The 27,333-nt window shown below is 36.2% G+C and overlaps 1 protein-coding gene across 2 annotated transcripts in view; it reads left to right on the top strand.

Annotated features, from left to right (window-relative positions):
* Positions 1–27,333, top strand: part of Ptpro (protein tyrosine phosphatase receptor type O) — a 220,963-nt gene that overhangs the window by 163,737 nt on the left and 29,893 nt on the right. The window contains exons 13-17 of one of the 2 annotated variants that reach the window (XM_005331877.4): positions 10,153–10,292; positions 12,917–13,049; positions 15,160–15,280; positions 19,258–19,326; positions 21,962–22,045. In XM_005331877.4, the coding sequence (XP_005331934.1) occupies positions 10,153–10,292; positions 12,917–13,049; positions 15,160–15,280; positions 19,258–19,326; positions 21,962–22,045 (547 nt within the window). The remainder of the gene's footprint in view (positions 1–10,152; positions 10,293–12,916; positions 13,050–15,159; positions 15,281–19,257; positions 19,327–21,961; positions 22,046–27,333) is intronic. The other variant, XM_040280959.2, reaches the window with a different exon arrangement.

The following is a 27,333-nucleotide window of genomic DNA, read 5'->3' as shown; positions in this document are numbered from 1 at the left end:
GAAAGAAGATTTAAAAATGGATGAATGAATGAATGGATGGGAAGAAAAACTGAAGGAAAGGAAACAAAGTGTGCATATCTGTAGCATTCATTATATACACATCCCCGTTATACACACATACCAGTCTCTCCCTTTCTCTCTCTCTCTCTCTCTCTCTCACACACACACACACACACACACAAAACAATAAAGTCATATACTTTTTACAAACGCATTCATTCATTTTATCAACCACCAAACATTTAGTCTGCTTTTACTATGTGCCACACACTATTCTGGGTTCTGGGTATACACAAATAACAAAAATTTTTGGCCTGTTCTAGTTCAAAAAAAGGGATGATAAATATAGCTACATGGATGTTGAACAGTCATGTTTTGTGGGGGAAAAAAAAAAGAAGCAGCAGCAGCAAAGGCAGTGAGTGCTGAGGGGTAAGTGCAATATTTGTTGTGGGTGGAGTAAGTGTCACTGTGACGGTGATGTTTGAGTCCAAACCTAAAGGTGAGGGGATGAAGCAAAGGTTTAAGTAGGAAGTTATCAGGTGAGCAGAGGGAATCACAGGTAGAAAGTCCTGGAAGCATCAGTGAGCCTGGTAATTTCAAAGAATAATCAAGAAGGCTAGAGTAGATTCAACAAAGGGGAAAGTAGTAGATGGCGGGCCAGAGAGGTAACAAGGGAGCCGACAGTGTGGGGTCATTGAAGAGCATTTTCCTGAGTGAGAGGATGCTCCATGGGATGGGTTAACAGAGGAGTCACAACACTGACACATTTCACAGTAGGATCCTGGTGGGAACTGTTTAGGGCTGAGAGCAAAAGTACAAGACCAGATAGGTAAGATGACCACACATCTGTATTGCCTTAGGCAATACAAGTTTGCACCTCTTATGGATCAGTTAAAACCTGACAATCTTCTTAGAAATCCCCTCCTTCCCCAGATGATCCAAGTTGGACACATTGGGTTCATTATAATTAGGCAGAATAGCACGATTTGTTGTTACATATTCAAACATACACGCAATATAACAGTACAATTTGGCCAGTTTTATTCTCCGGTACCTTTCCCTTCCCTCCCCCTAACCCCCTTACTCTCTACTCTACTGGTTTCCTTTCTATTTTCATGAGATTCTCCCCACTTCCCCAACCCCCCCCCATTTTTCTCTCAGCCTCCACATGTAAGAGAAAACACAGTACCCTTGACTTTCTAAGTGCAGTTTATTTTGTTTAACATAATATTTTCAAGTACTATTCACTTACCTTCAAATCACATCATTTAATTTTTCTTTAAGGATGAATAAAACTCCAATATGTGTATATATCCCACATTTTCTTTATCTAGTCATTCATTGCCAGACACCTAAGCTAGTTTGATAATTTGGCTATTGTGAATTGTGCTGCTATAAACCTCTGGGTATGCATGTAGCACTATCGTATGCTGATTTTAATTCTTCAGGATGAATACCAGGAGTGATACCGCTGGGTTATACAGTGGTTCCATTCAGGTTGGACTTTTATGATCAATTATATAATTCTTCAAAGTCAAGAGACCATTGATATCTATCCATACAAGAAATTGCTTGCATCAGGCTGGTAGCAATGAAAAGTGGTCACATAAAAAAAAAATGTATTGTGAAGGCAGAGCTGAGAGAAACTACTGATGAACTTAAATGTTGTCAAATTAGTGATAAGACACCAAAACCTAGGATCTGAGCAATTGAAAGGACAGAGGTGCAATTTATTGAGTTGAAGATTATAGGACAAAGTGATCTGGAGAAAAGATTGCTAAGTTCAGCCTCTGACTGGTCAGTAGTCCCAAGTGTCTGTTAAACATTACAGACGAGATACTGCACTGAACAGGCTGTTAGATGGAGCTTGGATTCAGTGGGCACTTCGTGTATGGAAGTAAATTTAAGAGTAGTCAAGAAACAGACTTGAGCAGGTTATTAGGAATGAAGAAAGCAAAAAGAATTCTATCCACGGAACTAAGCTCAAAGCCCCTTCAACATTAAGAAGTAAAAGTGACAAGGAAAAACCAGCAAAAGAGGATGACTAGCCAGAGAAGCAAGAAGGAGCCAAGGAAAGTGTGATATCATAGGAGCCAGGCAAAGAAGGGGCCTTGATGGTACAGGGAACACCTTGTCATTCTGCAGATAAGTCAGGTAAGATGAAGAATGATAACTGAACACTGATCTGAGCAACCAACCTAGAAGTCACTGCAGATTTTGAGAACAGGCATTTGGGTAGAGCAGTGAACAAAAGTATCCAATTTGAAGGAGCTCAAAGAGAATGCAAAGAGAAAAGCTCAAGACAGCTGGAATAGAAAAACTTTTGAGAAATTTTATTATAAAGGAAAAAAGAGGAAGTGAGCAGAAGCTGAATAATAAAGAATTTATGAATTTTTGTTGTTTTTTTTCTTTTCTTTTTATTCTTCAACGGAATGGGAAAAGCTTGAATGTAAGCTAATCAGAATGATTCAATAGAGCCGGGGGAAAAAATTAATCATTCAGGATAATTAGAAGTGAGACTTTAAATGATGTCCCTGATTGGGCCAGAGGAGATGGCAGCCAGGAGAGGAGCTGAGGGTTCGGGGTGAATCTTCAGTAAGACAATGAAAGACAGAGATGTGGGCACTGATGGGGTAGTCAGAAGGGTGGGTGTTGATGGCAACTGTGAAAGTCTCTTCTGATTGACTTCTTAGGAGATAATCATACATGTTCTTTAGGTTTGTAGGATATCATAATGGTTCTACAATTCTTCTTGTATAGACCTTTATGACCAGGAGTCACACATATATTGCTTTCTAGTTTAGATTTCAGTGATAGTTATGTCACTGTCCCAATTGCTCTGCACTGGGCTTGAGACTCGCCAATACCTATCCTCAATACATCTCTCCCCATTTCCCACTGAAGTCCTCTGAGTCACTGCCAACTGCCCACAGCCCTGCCACATAGCGTCAGCACTTCTTTAAAAGCATTTCTTCTGACCACCAACGCAGTGACTGCATATTTTGCAAGTATCTTATTCTCTTCAATATATTGGAAGAATCTGGATGTCGGACTTGTACAGCAATGTCTGTGAAATCTCAACACTTGAATACTCAGCAAGTATCCATCCTGAAAAAGTTAGTCTTCTGGAGAACTTGTTACCCCAATATTGAAATGAATGGAAAATACTCATATTTTTAGAAGGTTTATTTTTATGGAGGTTTTAGATATCAGTTCTCATTCTCACAAATTGTGTTACATTAGAAAAGTGACTCAGGCCCTCTAGATTTATGTCACCTACCTATAAAATGGAAGTCTGGACTAGAATATCTTTATATTCCAAGTCTTAGAGTTTCATTCAACCTGATTTCAAATAAAGGCAACCAGGTTAATGATATAGTGAAAGTAGGTAGTGATCTTTGTCTAAAAATTTTGTGGTACCTAAATTTAACCAAATAAAATGCTAGGTAAAAATAAAAGAAAATAAAAAGGTATATATATATATATATATATATATACATATTTTTTTTTCATTCATTCCTGGGATCTAAAAATGGAAGAAGTCAGATATTTTGTTTTGGAACTAATATTAATGAGAACTTTTTCTCCCTAATCTCTAGAAGTTACTTGAGTTGCTAAAACTATAAACCCACCCAATGACTCATAGAAGGAGATGTGATATTTGCTGTCATTAAATTAGACCATAAAAATATATTTAAAAAGTAATGGCAGTGATATATTTCTAATTCCTGAGAAAATCTTATGTTTTGTATATGAAAAGGACCCAAATGTAATTTAATGCATTTTTCAGGTCCTAAATATTTGCCTGAATGTTTTTTTACATTTCCCAATATAATTTAAAAATATTCAAATGACTGATTAAATGAATTTAGGAAAAAAATCTCCCTAAGTTAATGAGAAAAGACCTAATAAACTTCAAGTCTGACAAAGGCTACCATTGTTTGATATAAATATTCCTCTTCTTAATTTTATTGCATGTACATCTTAATTCACCATGAATAATTTCTTGACTTCTTGTTTGTTTTTTTCCCTTCTAACAGTGCTTTCTTTTGCAGATGTTTTTTTTTTCAGTGACTTGAACTTAAGTTATGCAGCTTTCAAACTACTTACATTGCAGATGTTTTCTTTGGCTAAATTGGATATTAGTTACATAACTTATGCTGCTTACCTTAGAACTGCTTGAGTTGAGAAAAATAAAAAATTAAAAGGCTGACTATAATATAGCATTTAAAGACTCCCAATTCATATCTGTATACATGCATAAGATTCTAGAAATTTTCTCTCAGTGAGGCTAAAAATTGAAAATAAATTTTGGTCATGCTAATCACAGGTTAAGATGATTTTTTCAGTGCTTTTCTACTGACTTCCTCTTATTACCAATGTCACACATTTGTACTGTGACTTATCAAGCTTAGAGGTTTAAAATGTAAACAGAGAAACTACTGGTCCTTATGGAAATAATTATGACCTCATAAACATCATTTGCTAGGTGGTTACATCAATGAGTCACATTAAAATTAGAAACAACTAATAACTAGCAGATAGATCTTAGACAATAAGTACATTACACTCTGTTCCAAGGTACATTAAGTTCATTACATCTGTTTCCTTTGGAATTCCCAAAAAAAACGATGATTTTTTTTTTTTTTTTTTTTTTTTTTGCTAAAGCACAGAATAAGAATGACACCAGCTCATACTTCACAGAAGGTCATTTTCACTCCCTAGAGACCCAAGGCAACAGCTTGAGCCTCTCATAATCCAATCTAAATTAAATGGTAGAGATTATATTACAGCCTTCCATTCTGCTCATGTTCTGTGCATGGTACTTGACTCTCTTATAAAATTAGATTAGATTACCAACCCAAATCCAGAGAGGCATTGAATGGGAGCAAAGAAAAGGAAAGGGAAGACCAAATAGTTAAACATATCACCAGCAATGTTAGAAAGCCTTTAGAATATCTAAAAGCAAGCAAACCTGTATCTTTGTTGTATTTGGTAAAAACAGCATATTTATTCCCTTTACCCTGTATGCAACACTCACATCAATATTGTGGATTATTTTAAGCAAAAGGAAATTTGACACTTTAGAATATGGAATATTAAAGAAGTTAAGATTTAAAATGTCACTGAGCAAGATATAAAGTGATAACAAGGAGATGGTCTCTAATATCTACCTGACCCTATATAAAATGTGTATACAATGCCATACATCTCATTTGCTCTTCATATTATTGTTGGGGTCTTTTTATACTTCTGTTTTATGAGACAGAATGTATTTAATATTTTTTATAATAAGAAACTATATTGGGTGGCTAAGACTGCCATAATTAAAATACCACAGACTGTATGACCAATGTGATTCTGCAACCTGTACAATCAGAAAAATAAGAAATTATACCCCATTTGATTCAAATGTATGAATTGTCAAGATCATTGTACTGTCATGTATAACTAATAATAATAAAAAAAGCAGAAATGCAAAATCTGTGTATTACAACACAGCCGTTAGCCATGCACTTGAAATCTGGCCAGTCAAAAATAAAAGGTGCTTGGAATGTGAAGTACAAATTGGATTCTGAAGTTTAAGCATAAAAAAAAATATTAATGATTCTTTATATTGATGCTTACTTTGTATGGTTTTGGTTAAATAAAATATATTAAATTCACTTCACTTGTTCATTTGATAACTGTGGATTTACTCACAGTTATGGAGGCTGAAATTCCAAGATCAAGTTGTTAGCAAATTCACTTTCTCTTAAGGTATCTCTCCTTGGCCTGTCCTCACGTGGTCTTTTCTTTGTATGCATGCATCCTGGCATCTGTTTGACCAAATTTCCTCTTCTCATAAGGACATTAGTCAAATTGGATTAGGCCCAACCTAATGGCTTCATTTTAACTTATTAACCTCTTGAAAGGCCCTGTCTCCAAATACAGTTACATTGTGAGGTTTCAACCTATGAAGTTTGGGGATATTCAGTCCCTCCCATGATGCAGATAGAGACCAGTCCAAAAGTTTCTGCATGTCACTCTACCCCTTATCATGTACAGTTGCCTGAACAAGTTTAAACATTAACTCCTTTTAGTCCTGTGCCTGAGAATGGAGAACTTGAATCCCATAAACCATCAAGGCTGTGGGCCTAAGCCAACATTGTCTTTTCATGGGAAGAGATGAACAACAAAGAGGGGTCCTCCAAGCAGCTTCTGCCAAGAATTTCCAGACATCTGCTCTAGCAAATAGGAAGGAACACTCTAACCCAGTACTGTCCAATTGGAATATGATGAGAGTCTCCTATGTAATTTTTAATTTTCTAGTACACACAAGTGAATTGAATTCAATATATTCTATTTAACCAAGACTACACAAAGTAGCATCAATATAAAGAATCATTTCTATTTTCTTTTTTCATACTTAAACTTCAAAATCCAATTTGTACTTCACATTAATAACATCTTATATTTTTATTTATTTATTTATTTATTTTTAAGTTTTTTATTGGTTGTTCACAACATTACAAAGCTCTTGACATATTTCATACATTAGATTGAAGTGGGTTATGAACTCCCAATTTAACTCCAAATGCAGATTATTTATTTTTTTTTGAGAGAGAGAATTTTTTTTAATATTTATTTTTTAGTTTTTGGTGAAAATACATCTTTATTTTATTTTTTATTTTTATGTGGTGTTGAGGATCGAACCCAGCACCCCAGGCATGCCAGGCGAGCATGCTACCACTTGAGCCAAATCCCTAGCCCAGCACCTTTTATTTTTGACTGGCCAGATTTCAAGTGCTCAGTCTCTATGCATGGCTAATGGCTATGTTGTACAACACAGATTTTGCATTTTAATACACTCTCTGGGAAAAATATTGTCTCAAATAGTCAAATTTAATCATATTATACCCTCACTAATGAATTCTGTAATCACTTTATTTCCTTTAGGATACCAGAGTTAAATTTCTGCCTGGTTAATTTAAAGAATACACCTATCACAAAGATAGTAAATAGTGCACAAGCCAATGACTTGGATATGTTACTCGTTGACCTACAGAGCTCACATGTCTATGTAGTTGGGGAAAGAATACACTGATGATAGGTGCCATGACTTGGAATAATCGCTTGTCTCCATATTTTTCCTGAAAAGAAAAATTTACCACCTGGCTGTTAGAAGTCCCAGATCATTTGGAGATTTTCCTAAGGATCTCCATTCTTATTAGGATTCTCTATTGATCACCTGGACTCACATTCTCAGTCAAATTAAAAGAAATCCCTACTCTCGTAACTATGCCCTCTGCCTTAGACCATGGAGAGTTCTTTTTATAATTCACAATAGTCCTTGACTCCACAACTGAAATATGAATATTTTATCAACATGATCAGCATAAGAAAAGGTAGAGAACATAAAAATTCAACCACAGTATATCTGAGTTACTTATGCTGGAATCCTGAATTTTCTAGTAAATAAATGCTGGCTCATGTTTTAAATTGGTCAATAAATAAGATACATTGAGTACCTACAGATGGCTAGTTCAAGATGAAGACAGATTAATTTATAAAACATGAATAATCTATTAGGATCTAGTAGGATTGGGACTTCACTCAGATCAAATGGTTGATAATTAAGCCCACAGAAAATCCCTGAAGGGATAAGTCATCAAGAGACAAAGTCATCAGAAAGCCTTTGGGGAGAAGCTAAGACTTTTTCTTGACCTCAGAATGAGCTGAATAAAGAGAATAAAGAGAAATCATGTGAGAGCAAGAACATTGCTCATGTCAAGTTCAATGAGAAGAGTAACTTTAACAGGGGGCAGCACTTGTGGGGTAGTTTGGTGATAAAACTAATGGCTAGGTGACATGCAACCAATTTAAGTAAATCTTTAAAATGTGGTGCATTTAGATATGACATTGTAGACATGCACAGACAGGATTAACATGAGCCAGCGGCATCATAAGCTGCTTTTAGCTATCACTGACAAAAGGAAGAAAGAACAGATTAGCAGTAGGGAGGAGGGGGAAAGGACTCTGTAACAATCAATGCCTGTGATGACAAGAGCCTGGACATGCAATATATTTTTAAAAATAGACAACAGAAGATATGACAAGAATCATTAGCAGACATGCTCTCTGGGACTGAGAAGTAAGAGGGAAGCCTCAACATTTTTCACTTAGACAACTGAAAGAATGTCTATGTTCATAAGAGAATCAGGAGTCGTGGAAGATAGAATTGATTTATGAGAAGGGGAGGCTGCCAGATTCAGTTTTACCATTAGGAGTTTGAGGTAATAGTGAGATATCAAAGTAGGCACAGATGATTGATTGAGTATGCAGGCATAAAAAGTTGGATTCAGAGGCTAGGATTTGGGCAGTGTTCATATTGGATAGCTAAACTGATTTTATCTATCTACCAAGAAGTGAAATATAGACACCCTAGGGATTCTGAGTATAGTCTCAGAGATTCACTCTGAGGAGCAATTCTGTAGTGCACATTTTTAAAAAAGAAAAGAGAAATCCAGCATCAGCTTAACAAATTATCCAACTCTTCCCTAAGAACCTTACACTTGCTGCCAAAGATCACGTTCTACATGAGTCAGAACTTCTGTAGGACTTATTCTCTTATTCAGGATCCTACTAGCCATGACAATTTTGAAGGATGTGGGGTGGAAATTGACCTCCGAATTTCATCAGAAACTCTCAGTTTCATTAGTTTTTCTTTGCCAGAAGAGAAGTGAGACAATGCAATGTCTGGAGAGTGGATAATTCATTGCAAATGAAAAAGGGATCCTGACATCAATTGCGAATTTTGCTTGCCAGAGACTAACTCATCTCTTTCTTCCTTCAGCTCTCCTGCCTAACCTTGTCAAGTTGCCTCTGGAAAGAAATATGCTTCTGTTTAGTTAGACTCAAGTTGAAGTTACCTGCAATAAATCAAATCAAAACTGACTTTGACATACTTCTTGTTTCTGGTCAGGGCTACCATGATAATATTCTAGAAAGAAACTCCAAATCTTCCCACAAAAGATATATCCTTGTCAAAGAGGTGAACAGCTTTACAGGACTTTTTTTAAACACTGCTAAAATCCAAGCACTGGGGACCAATCTTGGGAAAGTGGGGTAGTAAGTGAAACAAAATCGAATAACAAGCAGTGGACCACTTACAAAAGTGGTTAGTTATCTGAAAAGGACATACAGGTGGGCAGAGTATATGGCTATGTGAACCTGGCAGTAAGATACACCATATCCAAGCAAGTAATGTCAAGGGGTTCTGACAGCAGGGAACAGGGACCCCCGCTTCATACCTGGATATTTATTCAGGCTCAGCACTTTACCTACTGGAGGAACTAGAGGAAAAAGCATCATCTAAAGGACAGGTCACAGGCAGAAGACCAGGAGAGATTTAGTAATGGGGGACAAGACAGCAGAGCACTTATTAGAAATGAGGAACAGGCAGGGTCCTCAGGCAACCAAGCCAGTGCCTCAAATACTGAGAATGAGTATGAGGGAATCACAGCTTCCTTAACTAGTGGGGTAACTGATTAAGACAAAATTCCTAAGATAAAAAATTTATCCCTAACATTGTATGAATCATCCAAGTCACCTTCCATCAATCCTTTTCTCTAAAAAAAAAAAATCATATTTTCTGTTTAGCTTAATCCTTCCTAATTTTGACTAAATTTTCACCAGTCCTTCCTCTAACTGAAGTATTTTAAACTCCCTTTCCTCCAGGGAAAGGAAGGCAGGTTGTTGGCTGAGTACCAAACTGAACCTTTTCTTTAGAAGGGAGCACAGCACTTTCATTTTCCCAGCCTTTGTTAAGTACATATTTTTGTATCTCTTCCAGAAAGTTCTGTATTATAAGGACAGTGCTAACTCCAGGACAGATGTCAAAAAAAGAATATTACTAGATTAGGGCTATAATAAAGCTGAAGTAGAAAACAGAAGTGCTCCAAAAAGAGAACTATAAAATGGGAGGGAGGGAAGAGGCAAAACCTCTTGCCTTCCGAGTATTTCAAAAGCAATGTAAAATGTTTATGGGCTCTTAACTGCCTGTATATGGATTTTTAAAAACAAAAAAAAAAAATATTTACCTTCTTGTTAGTAAAATAAGAAGAAACACATTAAATTACATTAAATAATTTAAAAACGTTCTTTCCTCAGAACCAGCCCCTCCCAAGTCACTCTTTGCAGTAAACAAAACCCAGACGTCAGTGACTTTGCTGTGGGTGGAAGAAGGAGTAGCTGATTTCTTCGAAGTCTTCTGTCAGCAAGTTGGCTCTAGTCAGGAAACCAAACTCCAGGTACTGTACGTTTTGACTTTCTTTTTCTGAGTTAATTCTGATTAAGGTTAATTATCTGAGGGGGAAAAAAATCACCCATTTCTTTGAACTATGCAAAGTAATTTGCTCTTTTGTGTTTCAGTGATAGAAATTAATAGTATGCTTAGAACAAGCTCATGTTACAATAACTTTTTTGATCTTTGTATTTTTATCTTCTATGCCTGATCCTTAGTTCCTCCAGGACATGCCAAGGAAAAAAGGAATTGATTCATTTTTCTTCTTGGTCATTAAATTGATCAAGAGGATGAAGAAGCTTCCGTATAAAATACGATTTAACAAATATGAACCAATTGTCAATTTTTTTAAAAAAGAAGCTTCCATATAAAATACAATTTAACAAATAGGAACCAATTGTCAATTGTATAGAACAAATGGTAGAATCTATACTTGCTTTCCAAAAAATTTCATATCATTGTAGATATTACATATGTGTAGAAATAAGTGAAACATAAGTGCCACATGAAAGTCATTCTACTAAGAGACTTTAAAAGAAACACGCACATCTAGTTAGTAAGGAGGATAATTTTGTTGAAAAAAAAGTATATTTTTGACAGTTATGGAATAATTTTTAGAATCACATATAGCAGAAACAATAAAACACTGTTATTCACCAGGTTGGGATGAATGGAAGCCAAGAGAGCAGCTCTAAGTGTAGCAAAGCCGCAAGAAAAAATATTTTAGAGCCAGAGGTAGAAGGAAAGTGGCAGGTTGGTGAGCGACACAGCCTCCTGTAGTGTACAGGCTGATACTATGACCCTGATTCATTGATGCTTTTTAAACAGTGAAGCTCATGAGATGGAGGGGGAGAGGGAATGCAGGGAGTACAAATCTTTTCACGCTGAATGCCAAGATAATTAACTTTGATTCCTTTACCCCTTTGATATTCTTTTCTACAAAATTTATCTCTTTTTGATCTGTGCTGAGCTCTAGTCTAAGAATCCTTTTTGAAAATAAAGGCTCTGCCATTAGTGGATTTTCTTCTCTGTAACTACAGTGATGTCTTCCTTCAAGAACATAATGGTCAGTCAGCTACTTACTACAACTGAGTTCTCTTAGCAAGTTTTTCTTCCCCAGAAATTATACCTTTCTAGAATAGTGGAAGATATGAGAGCGGTAAATTAGTGCTGATGGCTATTATCTCTTTAGGCAGGATCCTCTTCTGAAAAAGAGTGCTTGTCACTAACCTGGCCATTGTTCTACCAAGTTAGTGCACAAAGTTGCTATGTTTTTGAGGGGTGCTGTTTAGTCAGCATTTGCACCTCTCTGACAAAAATACCAAGTGAGAACAACTCGGAGAAGGTAAAGTTTATTTGGGGCAGATATCTCAGTCCATAGATGGCCAAATCCATTGCTCTGGGCCCAGGGTGAGGCAGCACATTATGGCGGGAGGATCCAACAGAGAAGAAAGCTGCTCAATTCATGATGGGGTCAGGAAGCAGAGAGAAAGAGAGAGGAAGAGGACACAAGAAAGATGCGCCCTTCTAGGAAAAGCCCCCAGACTCCTTCAACCATAACCCCTCTGCCTACAGTTACCACCCAGTCAGTCCATTAAAACTAGGATACACTGATTAGGTTACAGCCCTCACAATCCATTTGTTTCACCTCCTGCATTAATATAGGAGCTTTGGAGGATACCTTATATCCAAACTATAACATATTCCATATAAAAGCTAAAAATGCAGACAGAGGAGTAAGGCCCTTAAGATATAAATAACTGCTACAAGTCAAAAACATAAAAGCCAACAACCCCAAACACATGTTTCATATAAAAATGAATACAAAACATTCTTGAACATCTAAAAATTTCCTCAGTCTCACTTATGGTAATAAGGAAGTGCAAAATAAAACTAAGATACAATATACTGTGTTGGAAAGAATGTAGAGAATAGGCATTGTCACATGTAGGTGGCAGGTGGGTAACTTGGAAAATGTCTATGGAGGACTATTTTTCAGTAGCTTTCAATGTTAAAAATGTATATTTTTTGACCTAGAAATCCAAGTCCTAGAAATATATGAGTGTATTATATTTATTTATGTTCACATAGTTTTTATGTACACACATATACATACATAAGTATGTCTATACATGCATATGTTCTGACATGTATGAAATGATATTCACTGTAACATTGTGTATAGTAGCACAAAAAGTCAAAGATCACTTAAACTTTCATCACTAATAGGGCGTTGGCAAAATAAAATATGACCATGCAATGTGCTTTTATGCATCCCTTCAAAAGAATAAAGCAGTTTAATCTGTATTGTTGTGGAAAGAGTGCCAAAATATGCTGATAACTAGAGAAAAAAATAGGTGAAATAATGTAGAAACTGTGACATCATTTATGATTAACTGTCTCTTCTATGTTTATACATCCATAAAATGAATATTAGAAGAAAAAATACCTGGCAGCAATGGCTACTCCCATGGAAGAGAAGTGGGTAGAAGGAGAACGGAGAAAGAAGGGTGTCTTTAAACATTTTTACAATGTCCACAGATTACCTTCTCAACTATGAAAAATAATTTTAAAGACAAAATAGATGAAGAGTTGATAGAGCATTTTTTTTTTTATTTTCTGCATCTCCAGGAGCCCGTTGCTGTTTCGTCCCATGTCGTGACCATCTCCAGCCTCCTCCCTGCCACCGCCTACAACTGCAGTGTCACCAGCTTCAGCCATGACAGTCCCAGTGTCCCCACCTTTATAGCCGTCTCGACCATGGGTAGTTTCATACATTAGTGAATCTGGTCTTTAGGAGTTATTCCTTTCCACATGTTCCTTACTTTTTCTTTTGAAATATGTATCATCTGTCCTTTTAATGGAAGCAATGTTCCCTTGCGGGGGGGTGGGGAGGGGGAAATCCAAGTTGTGGGGTCAGGAAGGCCTTAATCTCAATCTCAGAGTACTAACTAAAATACCTGATTTAAGAAAATAGATTTACTGTCTCTGTGCCTTTGCCGTTTATCTGTGAAATTAGAAAAATAATCTATGCATTTTTAGGTTATTTTGAAGCATAAAAATAAAACACAGAAAGCCCCAGCATATGCTGTCTGAATGCTGGCTGCTGCCACCACCTTCATCCTCTTGTGCAATCGTGGCACAGGACCCCCATCAACTCAGCTTCATCTGTCTCAGCCTTGGCCATCAATTGTCACAACAGAAAACTCAAAGCAAGAAATTGTCTAATCTAGAAACAAAGTGTAAATGGGCCAGTTAGAAATTAATGAAGGATCTGGGGCCCTGTTTGTTTTCTTAGTCTTTTCTGAGTTGTACTACACATGGTTGCTCTCTGGTTGGTTATTCTTATTCTGCAATTTGAGAACCTCTATGAAGTCTCCTGAAGTAAAACCACTGTTGCTTCACATTATTTCTTCACAGGGTTCACTCTCATTTCTATAATATTAGTCCTCTATTTAGCTGCTATATTCAGTGGTGACTTGAATGCGTTTTTTTTTTTCTAAAATAGTATTTTATTATAAAAAAGGAGTTTATCTTCATGCAATAAGTTTTTTTAAAAAAAATTTATATATTTATTCTAATTAGGTATAGTAACGGAACCGCATCAATGTTTATAGCAGCTCATTCACACAAGCTATAACTGTGGAATCAACCTAGATGCCCTTCAAAAGATGAATGGATAAAGCTTTTTATTTATTTATTTTTTTGCTTTCTATTTTTAATTCTTGGTTTTTCATTAGACAGGACAAAATTGACCTGAAAAAAATAGTTTAATGTGTCTCCTTTCTACAACCTATTACATCTTTCTAGGTATACTTTAATTTCTCTTATTCCTTGACATCTCCACATAAACCTAGTGCAACGGGTGATTTTATTAAGCTTATCTAAAGGTGAGAAAAATGACACCCAGAGGGTAGAAAGTATGCCTTCCCCAAATAGCAGTTAGCACTCAAGGACACCTGAATAACCTCTTGCACCATGAGATTATTGTTCTTTCTGCTCAAGCACCCCACCCATGAACTGGAGCCCAGCTGGTCCAAAGGGGAAGTCGAAAATATCAGAGCCTTAGGGATCAGCTCCTTGATTTTATGATCCATGCAAAGGATGGTTCAAATCTCTTCTGGCCCACTTTGAAGAGCTTTATAAAGCCATTCAACAAATTTACCTGCCTTTGATATCCTGCTCATTCATACAATATAAAGAACTAGCCAATGTGTAAGTGCCACAGTAGATAGACCCGTCATTATATAAAGTATATGAAAAGGGCACAACCCCTGTTCTTAAGGACCCTCTAACTTATTAATAGGTTTAATCTCTTGGGCTGTGCAGATGGAAAACCTCTGAGCATATGGCTACAGATCATCAGAATGCCTGCCTCTAGTAACGTGTTAAGTGCTGCAGCAGATGGTAGCTCACTTGTGTCTTTTTCCATATACGTTATTAGTTGTGAGCAAAGTATTCAGTTGCACTTTCTGACTTTAAAGTCATGGGCATTAAATAAGAACCTGCCACCTTCAGAGCTTGTGAAATTGTTAAACAATGATAATACATGATAATGACTTTTAGATTTGTAGTTTTCAAATGAATTTGAACCATGGCATTCTTCCCATTTTATAGTTCTCCTTATAAGAAAGAACATCCTGAATGTTGGAGGCTTTTGAAATAGGCTCAATTCTTCCAGCCACCTGAATACCATTTTTCAGTCTGCTAAGTCATAGTTGAGTGCAAGATCATTGTTAGCTTAAGTTGTTTCATGTTTTGCTATTATAATCAGCATAAGTTCATTGCTCATAAGATTAGATGAAAAGCTGTGAATGGTCCCGTCAGTTTCCAAATCATGGAGCCTATAACTGCAATGCCTGGCTTCTCTTTAGTTACAGAGATGAATCCTAATGTGGTAGTGATCTCCGTGCTGGCCATCCTGAGCACACTTCTCATTGGACTGCTTCTTGTTACCCTCATCATTCTTAGGAAAAAGCATCTGCAGATGGCTAGGTAAGTTAAGTTTTGTTAATATTTTATCCAACCTTTGAGGTATATTTTTACTTATATATGTACAACTTTTGCAGACCTAAACTGTGTAACAATTTTATTTCAGATGTAGTATCTATTTCTCTTTTGTGTGTTGTCTATTTCTCTTTTGTGTGTTTTCTAAGTAAGCTAATATTTTAGAAAATGTTGCCATTGGAATGGTAAAGCAGTGGATTGCTGTTTACAAATAACAAACCTTCTTGCTCTCAATCCTGACATTTTAAGAAGCTCATAAGTAGGGATCTGTTACATTTGGGTACCTTCAGACATATTTGGAGTAAAAGAATGATCCACACCTAGTTGGTATAATTAATGAAAGAAGTCGATTAAATGGAATCACAAGAAGAATAGGAGTCTGGGCATAATGGCACTTACCTCTAATTCCAGCAGCTCAGACAGCTAAGGCAGGGAGATTGTAAGTTCAAGGCCAGCCTCAGCAACTTAGCAAGGCCCTAAGCAACTTAGCAAGATCCTGTATCAAAATTAAAAATTTTAAAAAGGGCTGGGGATGTGGCTCAGTGGTTAAGTGCCCCTGGGTTCAAACCCTGGGAAAAAGAAGAAAGAGGAAAAGGAGGAAATTTAAAGACATATTTAAAGGCATGGCTGACCTAAACAATAAAGCAGATAAACACGGGATACCATGAAAGTGGAAAACAATGGCCATTTCTGAATATGAAAATCAACTGCATGAAGACTGGAATTTGAATAAATCTTAATACAATAAGGAAAGAGTTGGTTTTGTACTGTGGCTGGAGTGTGGAGCTCTGAACTTACACTTTTTAAGGTCCAGTCCTGATTTAAGAACCGTGTGAACTTGTGCAGGCCACTGAAACTTTATTCACTCAACAAATATGAATTGATACCTACTGTTTCAGACTCCTGTAGGTTCTTGAAATGGACAATGACAAAAGCAATCCATACCTTTGTGGAGTTTGTATTCTAATCAGGGGGATGGAGAACAGAAAATAGAGCTGTAAGGCACAAAATTGCATAGTGTGTTAGCAGGAGTTAAGAGAAAATAATAGAGCAGAGTAAGGGAGATTAGTAGTACCAGAATCAGGAGACAATTCTCTTGGTGGGTAGGTTTCACTCAAACAGGGACATTTTTAAGCTAATACTTGAAAAGCATGGAGTTAGCCTTGTGTTATCTCTAGGAAGAGTGTGCCCAGTAGCAAAAGCAGCACATGCACTGCCAAGATCCTGGGGCCAGAGCATGACTAGCATATTTATATTCTGCCATGACTGGCAGAGAAGCGGCCAGTATGACTAAGGAAGAGGAAGGGAAGGGAAAAATAACAGGTGATGTCAGATCTACAGTGTTTCATAATCCATTGAGTAAAATGCCTTTTACACTGAGTAAAATGGGCAGCCATAGCAAGGTTTGGAGAAGATTAAAAATATCTGGTTTGTGTTAATGTTTTCATTTTTAGAAAACAGGCTGTACAGAGACAATCAAAAACACAGGTGTATCAGCAGGGGGAGTCCTGACAGTAATCCAGACAAGACATGGTAGTAGTTCAGTCCACAGTAGTAACAACAAATGGGAGGAAGAAAAGACTAGATTCTGAATATATCTTGAAAATAGGGGTGATAGGATTTGATAAGAAATTGAGTGTGGAATGGGAATGTATAAAGGAGTCGGGAATGACAACGGGTTTTGGCCCTGGAAGGATGAAGTTGCAATTGATTAAGAGAGACTCCAGGTAAGAGGCTTCAGAATAGAGGAAACATCAAGATTCAGCTTTGGCAATACTACATTGGAGATGAATTGCAAGTACAGGTTTGGTGTAGACAGCTGCCCAGGAATATATGGTGTTCAGGAAAGAGTCTTGATTTTGGAGATATAAATTTGAGAGTTGTTAGCAAATAAATGGTGTTAAAGCTATAGACTAGGCCAAAGTCAGAGAGTAAATGTAAGTAAAAGAGGGCCCTGGGTGGAGCACTGGAGGTTTACAATATGAAGACTTCCAGAAAGAAAAGAAGATGACAGGAAGAGATTGGCAAGAGGCAGCCAGTGGAGTAGAAGGAAAACTAAGAGTGTGGTGGCCTGGAAGGCAAGAAAGAACCTATACCAAAAAGAGGTGATAACAACCCCTTCATTAGTGGATAATCAGGAGCAATAATGCAGTAATAACATAGCATGGGAAGTATGCAGAAAGTGTTGGTGCATAATCCTGACAGCCGAGGGGTGGTGACAGATGTAATAATGAAAATGATGGTATTTATGAGGGCATACTACAGAGTTTTTGTGATGCATACAGAAGATATTTAGCAAGGACAGATCTAATTCATTCAGCTGGTCATTAAAACCAAGATATTTTGTGCCATGATCTTTGCCAGTCTAATGAGACTTATGGATCTCTTTAGAGAATAATACTTTCTAAGAGCATAAAATAAAACACATACAATTATATAATCATATTGAAACATGATGCTCATATATTTTAAAAACAAGTATATTTTGCTTTTTATTAATACATTAAACAGTTACTATCTAACTCATCATTTTATTTGGATGACTAATAAACAGTTCAAGATATATGCAGCAAGTCTGTTATATAAAAGTATCTGTAATTTCTATTGTTAGCAAATCACAACTACTGATGTGGTGGTTTGTTGTCTACTTTAATACAAGAAACTTTTAAACTTCAGTTACAGTTTGTAAAAATGAAGATTTATCTTTTTCTACTTAAGTTTCTAGAGCTCTAAATTCTATCTTTGGACCCCATATTAAGAACTTCTGAATTTGAGGGGCTGGGGATATAGCTCAGTTGGTTGAGTGAATTTGAAAGTAAGAGATCCATATATAGGAAATCAAAATGGGAAAATGCATTGGTAGTATGTAATTTTATCACATAAGGAGATACAATAATATTAGTATGTTTTTCAAAGAAAAAAATATTCTTAGAATATCCTAATAAGAGCAGTCAGATAACTGAAGTAATTAATTTCAATGCTGGATAAATAATATCAAGTTGGTCCATCAATTTCACGTATAGAAAAAATGAGAGGCATGAGCCCAGTGAGCTATGTTCTCGATGCATATTAGTCAAAAGGCAGAGAAGGCATGAGAACATGTTTATCTTTTTGCCCAATTTTGTTGTTGTTGTTGTTGTTGTTTAGTTTGTTTAGTACAGGAAATTGAACCCAGGGGCAATTAACCACTAAGCTACATCCCCATCCCTTTTTAAATATTTTATTTAGAGACAGCATCTTGCTAAGATGCTTAGGCCTTCTCTAAGTTACTGAGGCTGGCTTTCCTCCTCCCAAGCTGCTAGTATTACAGGCATGTGCCACAGCATCCAGATCTTTTCCTTTTCTGAGAAAGTTAAAAAAAAAAAAAAAAACCTAAATAGTCTTTTTTTACTAACAGATTAATTGAAACCATTCTGGATTAGAGTCATGTCAGAAGCCAACCTATTTCAATACGTATCACCCTTATCTCAAGGGATAAATAATAAGGATACCACAATATAAGAGAAAAAAAAATTGAAGTAAGCAATTCAACTTGGTCCACTATCCCTATAAGGAGGAAATCAGAGTGCTATGAAACAAAACTTAACTCGAAAAGTACTACAAAGGGACTTTCAGTTTATCTAGGAAAGTTTGTATACCTTACTAATGAAGGTTTTTTGAAAAAATATTATTTCCAAATAGTGCAAAGACTTATTTTAGGATCATGAATGCCTTTTGACAAAGATTATGAGCTGAATTCTTTCAGACTCAAAATAAGTTGATTAGGAGTCTTACAAGAGACTGTTTTATTTTGTTTTGTTTTTCTTTTTTGCATTGTATGAAACAAAGGAACACATAGAACTTACATCAGCTTAAAAAAAATTTAATGCTGTCATGATAAACCTGTAAAAGGCTCTCTTTATTTTTATGTCAGGTAAAGAGTGCTCTCTCGAGCAGTTACGTTGATTTGTGTTCCTTTCAAACAGGGAATGTGGAGCAGGAACATTTGTCAACTTTGCATCCTTGGAGAGGGATGGGAAACTTCCCTACAATTGGTAAGTAGTATTTTGGAACAAGCCTGTAGATAGCTTATCTATGTTGTATGGGCTCTAAACTTGATTTTACCATCTTTAGGGATAAGTAGTTTTGTCTGATGGTAATTTCATGATTTCAGTAACAGTAGACTTTCAATGGCTAGATTTCCACAGGATATATTGGTTTCTACAAACTTAATACTGAAGTAGAGAAAATGCCCTAATCTATTCTGTATTACTATATTGAACAAAGAACTAATGCATTCATGCAAGGAGCCCACAATCATGCTGAGGAAGGAGGCAAATGTAGGAGCCACACTGAACAAGTGGTAGCTAAAGGCCTGAGGGGAGACTTCACTGAAGCAGGATTAGACAGAGCAGCATCTCAATGCCTGGGGACATAAGCCACCCTTTTGTTAAAAAAATTAAGTAGAAATGTACAGCCCAGGGCTCTCAACTCTCATACTTGCAGGTTAATAATTATCAAAGCCAGAGATGTCCCACAAGAATACACAGCCTCATTTTTCTTTATACTTGAGTATTAAGGTCCTATGGGGAGGAGGTCCTTGGGGAATTAGAAAAGCATTTTCAAGAGATTAAGTAAAATGATATTATACCTAACAATGAGAATTAACAGACCTATCTAGTTCAACTACACCCATAGAATCACTAATTAAGTAAACATTGAACATGAATCCACTTTCCTTATATGACCTAGTTTTCATGATTGCTTGCAACAGAAACAAAGTATATTTAAGTTCATACATTTCCTATTAATCTTTGGTAAGTGATTTACCCCCTGCCGCCCCCCCATTTTCTAACCCCAAAATGGTACAAGAAATAGATTGAAAGACTAGACATTTTACCCTACAGAATCAATAAGAGAGGCAGAACTTTTTTTAGAATATAAATTCTACTTCCTTGAGTATAGATGATTCCCACTCTAGTTGTAAATCTGGTTAAAACAGGATTCTTTCTTTTTTTTTTAATTGTTGATGGACATTTATTTATTTATACATGGTGCTGAGAATCAAACCTCACACATGCTAGGCATGTGCTCTACCACTGAGCTACAATCCCAGCCCCCAAAATAGGATCGTTTTCAATAAGACAATACATTGTGCTGGCTTTTTGGTTTTTTTTTGAAGGGGGATGCAGTTACTGGGCATTAAACCCAGGGGCACTCAACCACGACCCCAGAGTCTTGCTAAGTTGTTTATGGCCTTGTTCAATTGTGGAGGCTGGCTTTGAACTTGGGAACTTTTTATCTCAGCCTCCCTAGCCACTGGGATTACAAGTGTGCACCACCACACCTGGCCTGCCATTTTAAAATTTTAACGTGAAGAGAATTTTGCTATTAAAATACGATTAGTCCAACCATAAAGAAAGAAAATTTCATAATCCCTAGATGGTGAAATTTAGGAAACATTTAGTAGGTTTGTTCAAATTTATCAGCACTCATCCCAAGATTAAGAGATTGATGCCTGTTTCTTGCCTGGCCCGTAAACAGGACTCATCCCAAGATATAGAAAGACTCATCCCAAGACTGGTGATATGACCATCTAGGAAATGACCCAATTGCACATGTGACTCAGGAGAGCTAGGTATTAACTAACTTCTTAGCCATTCACAATTTGCAAAACTTATGAGAGACCAGTTTGGTGAGAACCAAGGGAAAAGAGAATTCACATCAGGACTTTTCTATAAAATCAAGTAAATTCTCCTACTGCTCTTGGCAAGGAGAGTTTTGCCGGCAGCAGCATTTTCTGGCTGACTGAGAATGGATATCTCAGTGGGGATTTGTAACCGAAGTGACAGGATGACAGCATCTCCCCACCATTCTGAGAATAACTAGAGCTGCAGCCCCAGGATATTTTTAAATCTACATGAATGGATGTTCCATTTTACAAGTGGCTTGAATATCTGAAATTGGACTCAAACCAGGCATTTTAAATCAAGAGTCTGAAATAGAATTAAAGTAAATTAAATAATTTTGTTCCCACTCTATTGAGTATCAATGAGATTTTTAGACTCTGCTATTGATGCACTGTTGATATTGAATGAGTGATAACTGAGTATCATAACATTCTTCTGCTTTAAGAAATATTTTTTAGAAATTTTGTAGAAACTCAAAATATAGAAAGTCACATAAAATCATGCAGTTTAGAATGTATCCCAAAAGCTTAGTCTACATCAGAATCATTATAAGTAACATGTCCATTTATACCTCCACACAGAAGTTGCTATTTCGTTATCAAATGAGGTTATAACAGTTTCTTAAAATAGGTTTCAGCATTGGAAAGTTAATATCTAAGAATAAGACATCCGATAACTAATGAGCCATTTAAGAGTCTCATTTAACTGAATGCAAAATGTAATCACCTAATAGCAGACTAATTGACACAAAGTAAGTTCAAGGAAATCTATCTGATTATAATAAGGTCTTGTGTGAATAAAAACTGATTTTGTCAATATTGTAGCACTTAAACCCTTACTTTTTAAAATTTCACAGAATGGAATAATATTTAATTGTAATTAAGGTGCTTGTCATATTAATTGATCCCAGTAGGTAATTTACTGATATCTGTTCACAGTTTATATTACTAACTCTTGCCACTTTTTCATCTTTACATCTGTTATCTATTAATGCTCACAGGCGTAGGAGTATATTTGCTTTCTTAACCCTGCTACCTTCATGTCTTTGGACTGATTATCTTTTGGCATTTTATATTAATCCTTGGTAAGTGATTTTTTTTTTACTGTTTACCTAACACAAAGTCTTTAAAAGCTGGCTTTCAAAAAGTAAACAAAAAGAAAATTTTTCTTTTTGATTATTTCATTTATTGGATAGCATCTAAAATAGTTATTCATATATTAAAATGAATTAAAGCAGTTATGATACCAAGATGCCTATAATGCTTTTTCCACTTAAATTTTCTTCTAGTGATGTTCTTGGCAGGGTTTTCTTTCTTTTATTACTTGCCATCTATTTCTTCATAGAGCCAACTCATTGTCCTCTCATCTGTGTAAGTGATGCTTCCCATTTTCCTTCCAATCCCCATATATTAGAGAGATAGAAATGTGGTATGGTAGATAAACAAGTCTAAACTCTGTATTTGGGACCTCTTTTTTAAAAATAATCTGAACTCACTGAATATTAAATAACTATGTATAAGCCTCTTTGTGTAATTACTTATTTTCCCCATAATCCCACATAGAGTATTATAGTCCCATTTTAGAGATGTGAAAATAGGGATTTAAGGAGAGTAATTGCCCTAATGTCATACACTACCACATAAGAAATCTGGGTTCTTCCACAAGAATTAAGGTCATCATATTATATATGCACACTTATATAGCAGCATAATTCCCAACCACCAAATCATGGAAGTAGCCTGGGTGTCCATCAACAGATAAGTGGATAAAGGAAATGTACTATATATAAAAAATGGATTTTACTCAGCTATAAAGAATGAAATTGTGTCATTTGCAAGAAAATGAATAGAACAGCAGAGTATCACGTTAAGTTGAATAAGCCAGACTCATATGTGGAAGCTCGGGAGAAAAAAGGATTCTTATGAAAGTAGAAGGGAGACCAGTAGGATTAGCAGGAGGACGTCCATGGGAGGTACTGGGGATTGGAATTGATCAAATTAAATTATGTGCATGTACAAATGTGCCACAATAAAATCCACTATTCTATGTAATTGTCACATACCAATATAAAATTGTCTTAAAAATTTTAAAGAAATCTAACCCCCCAAATTTGTGCTGTTCTCTGTTAAAAAAGCAACTTCCTTTGTTATTTTCTTGACTTCATTTTTATAATCAAATCTTGAAACATATCCTTTTTGTTTTTCTAATAAATAATAATAAAATAATACCCTTGAACTCAGAGACTATAAGAACCCAAAAAGGTCACTTCTTTTCCCAAGCTATAAGAGAAATGGTAGCAGTTTCCCAGGGAGCTGACAAAAGTCCTTGTCCTAAACATTAACACATGGTATTTAGGTACTACGATACATAAAGGCAGATCCAGAAATGTGGGTAACTTGAGAAGGACTCAAAAGAAATCAATAAAAAATATCTCATGAACCAGAAAGATGGCTCATAGAGAGTGGGACAGAGATGAACGCAATCTGGAGAGGTATTCATTCAAAAAGACAACTACTCAAATGTTCTTCTACTTCTCTGAGCACAGAATAAATATAGGGAGCAGAATTTCAAATATAGAGAGCAGGATTTCAAATCACAATGCTTCCATATATAAAAATTTAAAAACAAACTATCAAAACAAAGAATGTTAGTACCAGAATTTGCATTTTCTTTAAACAAAATGAAAAGAAGAGAGCTTTGGAAGCAAGGTAGACAATGATGCATATATAATAAAGTCAAATGATGTGCTCTATGAGGGGGGCCAGTCACTGTTATCTGTTGTTATTCCAGTTGTCAGTGTAAATCTCATTATAATCAATCATTTGAGTGTTTTCAGTATTTAGCATCCTATAGTTTACAGTTTTGAGAAGTACAAGTAAATTCCATTATAACCTCTTGTTACTACCACAGGCACCCTCATGCTGTTCTTATACTTGACTTTCAACTCAACATCTACCAATTGTCCTCAAGGATTTATCATTACAACATTTGTAATGAATACCCTTGAAGTATCCTCCATGGATTTAAACTAAAGCAAAATAAAGTTGGATATAACTTTATGTTCATTTTCCTTTATTTCTCAGACTTTCTCATTTTCCACAATTCTTTAAGATTCTATCAGGTGGGCCTGTGCTTATATGCATGTCTTTCTTATGGTCCTACCAGTGAACACACCTTCTAATTTCATCCATCCTTCCAAAGTCTGTTCTTTACAGTTGTGATCAAAGAGCATGAGAATCAACTTGGGGGGGGGCAGGATTTAGGGGGAAGTGGAACTCTTCAGTTTTTAGAAGAACCATCCTGAGACTGTAAATGGTTGTCTCCAGGTGAGAAGAGGTGGCAAAACAGAGTATATGAAATAGAAAATTCCATGCATATCAACCAATGGAAGTATACTGAATATAATTTATGTTCTCAGCCCTAAACTTGCGCTGTGTCAGATACAAAAGAAAGCTTTCTGACTCTTATCCCTTCAAGTAGAACTCATTATTCACATAACCATTCAAATTCCGTGCCATTGGCTTTCTCCCATGACTTGTGGATATTTTCATTGCTAATAAGTCCTTTTGAATCCTCCTTAAGATACATTTGTCTTCATATTTCATTTACCTTGTTAACACCTGCCACAGATAACAGAGCCACACCCCACATGCTTCCTAACACCCTGTTCAGCTTCCTCTCGAAACTGTTGATTTCTTGGAAATTTCTGTTGATTTCTGTTAAGCCCTTCCCTTATTCTAGTGTTTTGTGTGGAAATTAGGAGACAGTGTTGCTCAAATCTTTACCCTGAGCAGTAGCAGAAGCAGTGTGCAGCACTGTGCCTGGTTAGGTTAGTTTCAGGATTGTATTTTGCAAGGATTTCTGACTTAAAGTTTATCTTGGAGTTTGTTTCCTATTAAAAGAAATCATCTCATTGGAACCAGCTCTGTCTAGTTTCAAGGTTATTCCCTTTTCTTGTTACTACCACAGGCAGCCCCCTGCTGTTCTTAAGTATTCATCTGCTTGTTCTGACTCCTGAACAGTTGGCATTTTAAGCATAAAGCAACATTAAGTTTAAAGTGTTTGGCTTCACTCAGAGTTGTTGTGTGGAATTTGGAGAATGACACATCCCTAAAGGTCTTTTTCAAATTTTAAGATGGTTTCTGTTTAGCTCATGAAAGAGTAAGTGGTGCTTATAAAACTGGAGACTTTTAGAGTTTCGTTTGAATCATAATAAATCCTATGTCTTTGCTATTGCTTCATGTTCTACTTTGGAATGAATGCCAGCATGGCCAAGATTGCCACAGCCATAAAGAATTAAGAAGAGTGTATCTTAGCTTCTTGAAGTCATTGGGATTTTAAACCTTCCCTAATACAAGTGACAGAGAAAATTAAAAGAAAGTGCATGATCCTATCTGTCTGATGGGTGTTATTTGTTGGTTATTAGGAAAAGCTTTTGTGGTGAAAAAGTAACACCCTATACATCACCTAAAATTTTCACTGCAGCAGTCACGCACACTAGCTCTTTGCATAATGTTGCTGAATTAAAATTGCTAGTGCAGGCTTAACTTGTTTACAAGTGAATTTTTTCCTTGTTTTAGTCTTGCAATTAGTACAGAAATTGAAAATGTAGGAAAATTCTATGGATAACTCTATGGAGTCTCATAATTCAATTCTGTCACATTTGTTCCTGTATTCAGATATGGGAACACTTTGGAATCAGCAAAATCTAAACAGAACAATGAACATTGTGCACAAATCATAAAGACATATACTTAACTGGGGCAATATGTCATGCGAAATAAGTGATATAGAATTTTATATGACGTGGAAAGCGCACTCAGTAATGAGTAAGATTGAGAGAAAAAAAAATGTGTCTTCCCTCCATTAACCAAGTTTCTACACAGCTTGTTGAATAGTAGCAGCTTAATATTTCAGCACTGAATTTATTCAGTGTCACCCTCTCACATACATTTGTTTTCTTCCTAGTTTCCCTTCAAGATGTTTGGAGAGGAAGTGTTTTTTGTTCACTTCCAATCTCAATATATGTTGGCAGCCTCATGCCTTTACCAGAGCTGTATGCAGCTACCCTGACACTACTCTTTCATAAAGTACTAAAGTAGCTGCCTCTTACTACACAGAGTAAATGTGGAGTTCTTGTAATTACTATCACAAGAGCTAAAATAAAAAGCATCAATAGGTTTTTGTTTTAGTCAGTTTATTTGCTGCTATGACTAAAAGATCTGACCAGAACGATTGTAGAGGAAGAAAAGTTTATTTGAGGACTCACAGTTTCAGGGGTCTTAGTCCATAAAAAGCCAGCTCCATTCCTAGGGGCTTGAGGTGAGGCAGAACATCATGGCAGAGAGTGTGGCAGAGAGAAACAACTCACATGATGATCAGAAAGCAGAGAGAGTCCACGCTCCAAATACAAAATATATACCCCATAGCCACACCCTCAAAGAACCACTTCCCCCAGCCACGCCCCACCTGCTTCCAGTTACCACTCAGATGATCCCATCAGGGATTCATTCACTAATCAGGTTAAGGCTATAACCCAATCATTTCTCCTCCAAACCTTCTTGCATTGTCTCACACAAGAGCTTTTGGGGGACACCTCACATCCAAGCCATAACAGTATTTCTTTAAGTTCCCAAATGCCTAAATGATATAGCTATGCCCAATATTACACTGGCTTTTTGAAAGGATAAGGGACAAATAGAGTAAAAACTGGAATTTAAATTTCCCTCTAAATTTCAAGTATGGAAGGCAAAGAAAATAAGGAAAGCAAAATAGGAAAGGAACTACTGAACAGATTGTCTTCACTTAGAAATGGGAAGAAATAAAAACTACCCCCAAAACCACTTACCTTTGTAGATGTTGCCCTAAATTCCTGACCTGCATGAGTTCTCCATCCACAAGCCACTTTGTCTCAAACAGGATCTCACAAGACCAAGTCTACTATCCAAATCTTAATTGAATCATTAAATGAAATTGTGAGGATAACATGGCAAAGATGTGTGTTTCAATTCAGTTCAATTGGATAAGCGTTCATTGACCAGCCACTGTGTGCTCCGTGAGGTGTTGGGGGAATTTGGTCTTGCAGGAGGCCTGTAGGCACCTTACAATCTTACAAAATGAGAACTGCTCCATTTACAAAGTGCTATGAAAGTACTACTTCATTCTGTCTGAGGCCTTCAGGCAGAGAGGCATCCAAACATTCACAATTTTAATATCAATAGTTTGTTACATGAAGTACTTCTATCACAGCCACTTATTTACTGCAGACATCTGTTTTCTGAAACCTTATGTGCTTCCTTTAAAAATATTTAAAGACCTTTGAAAATTCTTATAACAAACAGTTACTACTATATTATACACTCAATTATGTTT

The sequence above is a fragment of the Ictidomys tridecemlineatus genome, chromosome 6 (assembly GCF_052094955.1).
Source record: "Ictidomys tridecemlineatus isolate mIctTri1 chromosome 6, mIctTri1.hap1, whole genome shotgun sequence".
Taxonomy (NCBI): Eukaryota; Metazoa; Chordata; class Mammalia; order Rodentia; family Sciuridae; genus Ictidomys; species Ictidomys tridecemlineatus.
Note: the sequence above shows the minus strand (reverse complement) of the source record. Positions and strands in the feature narration are given on the sequence as shown.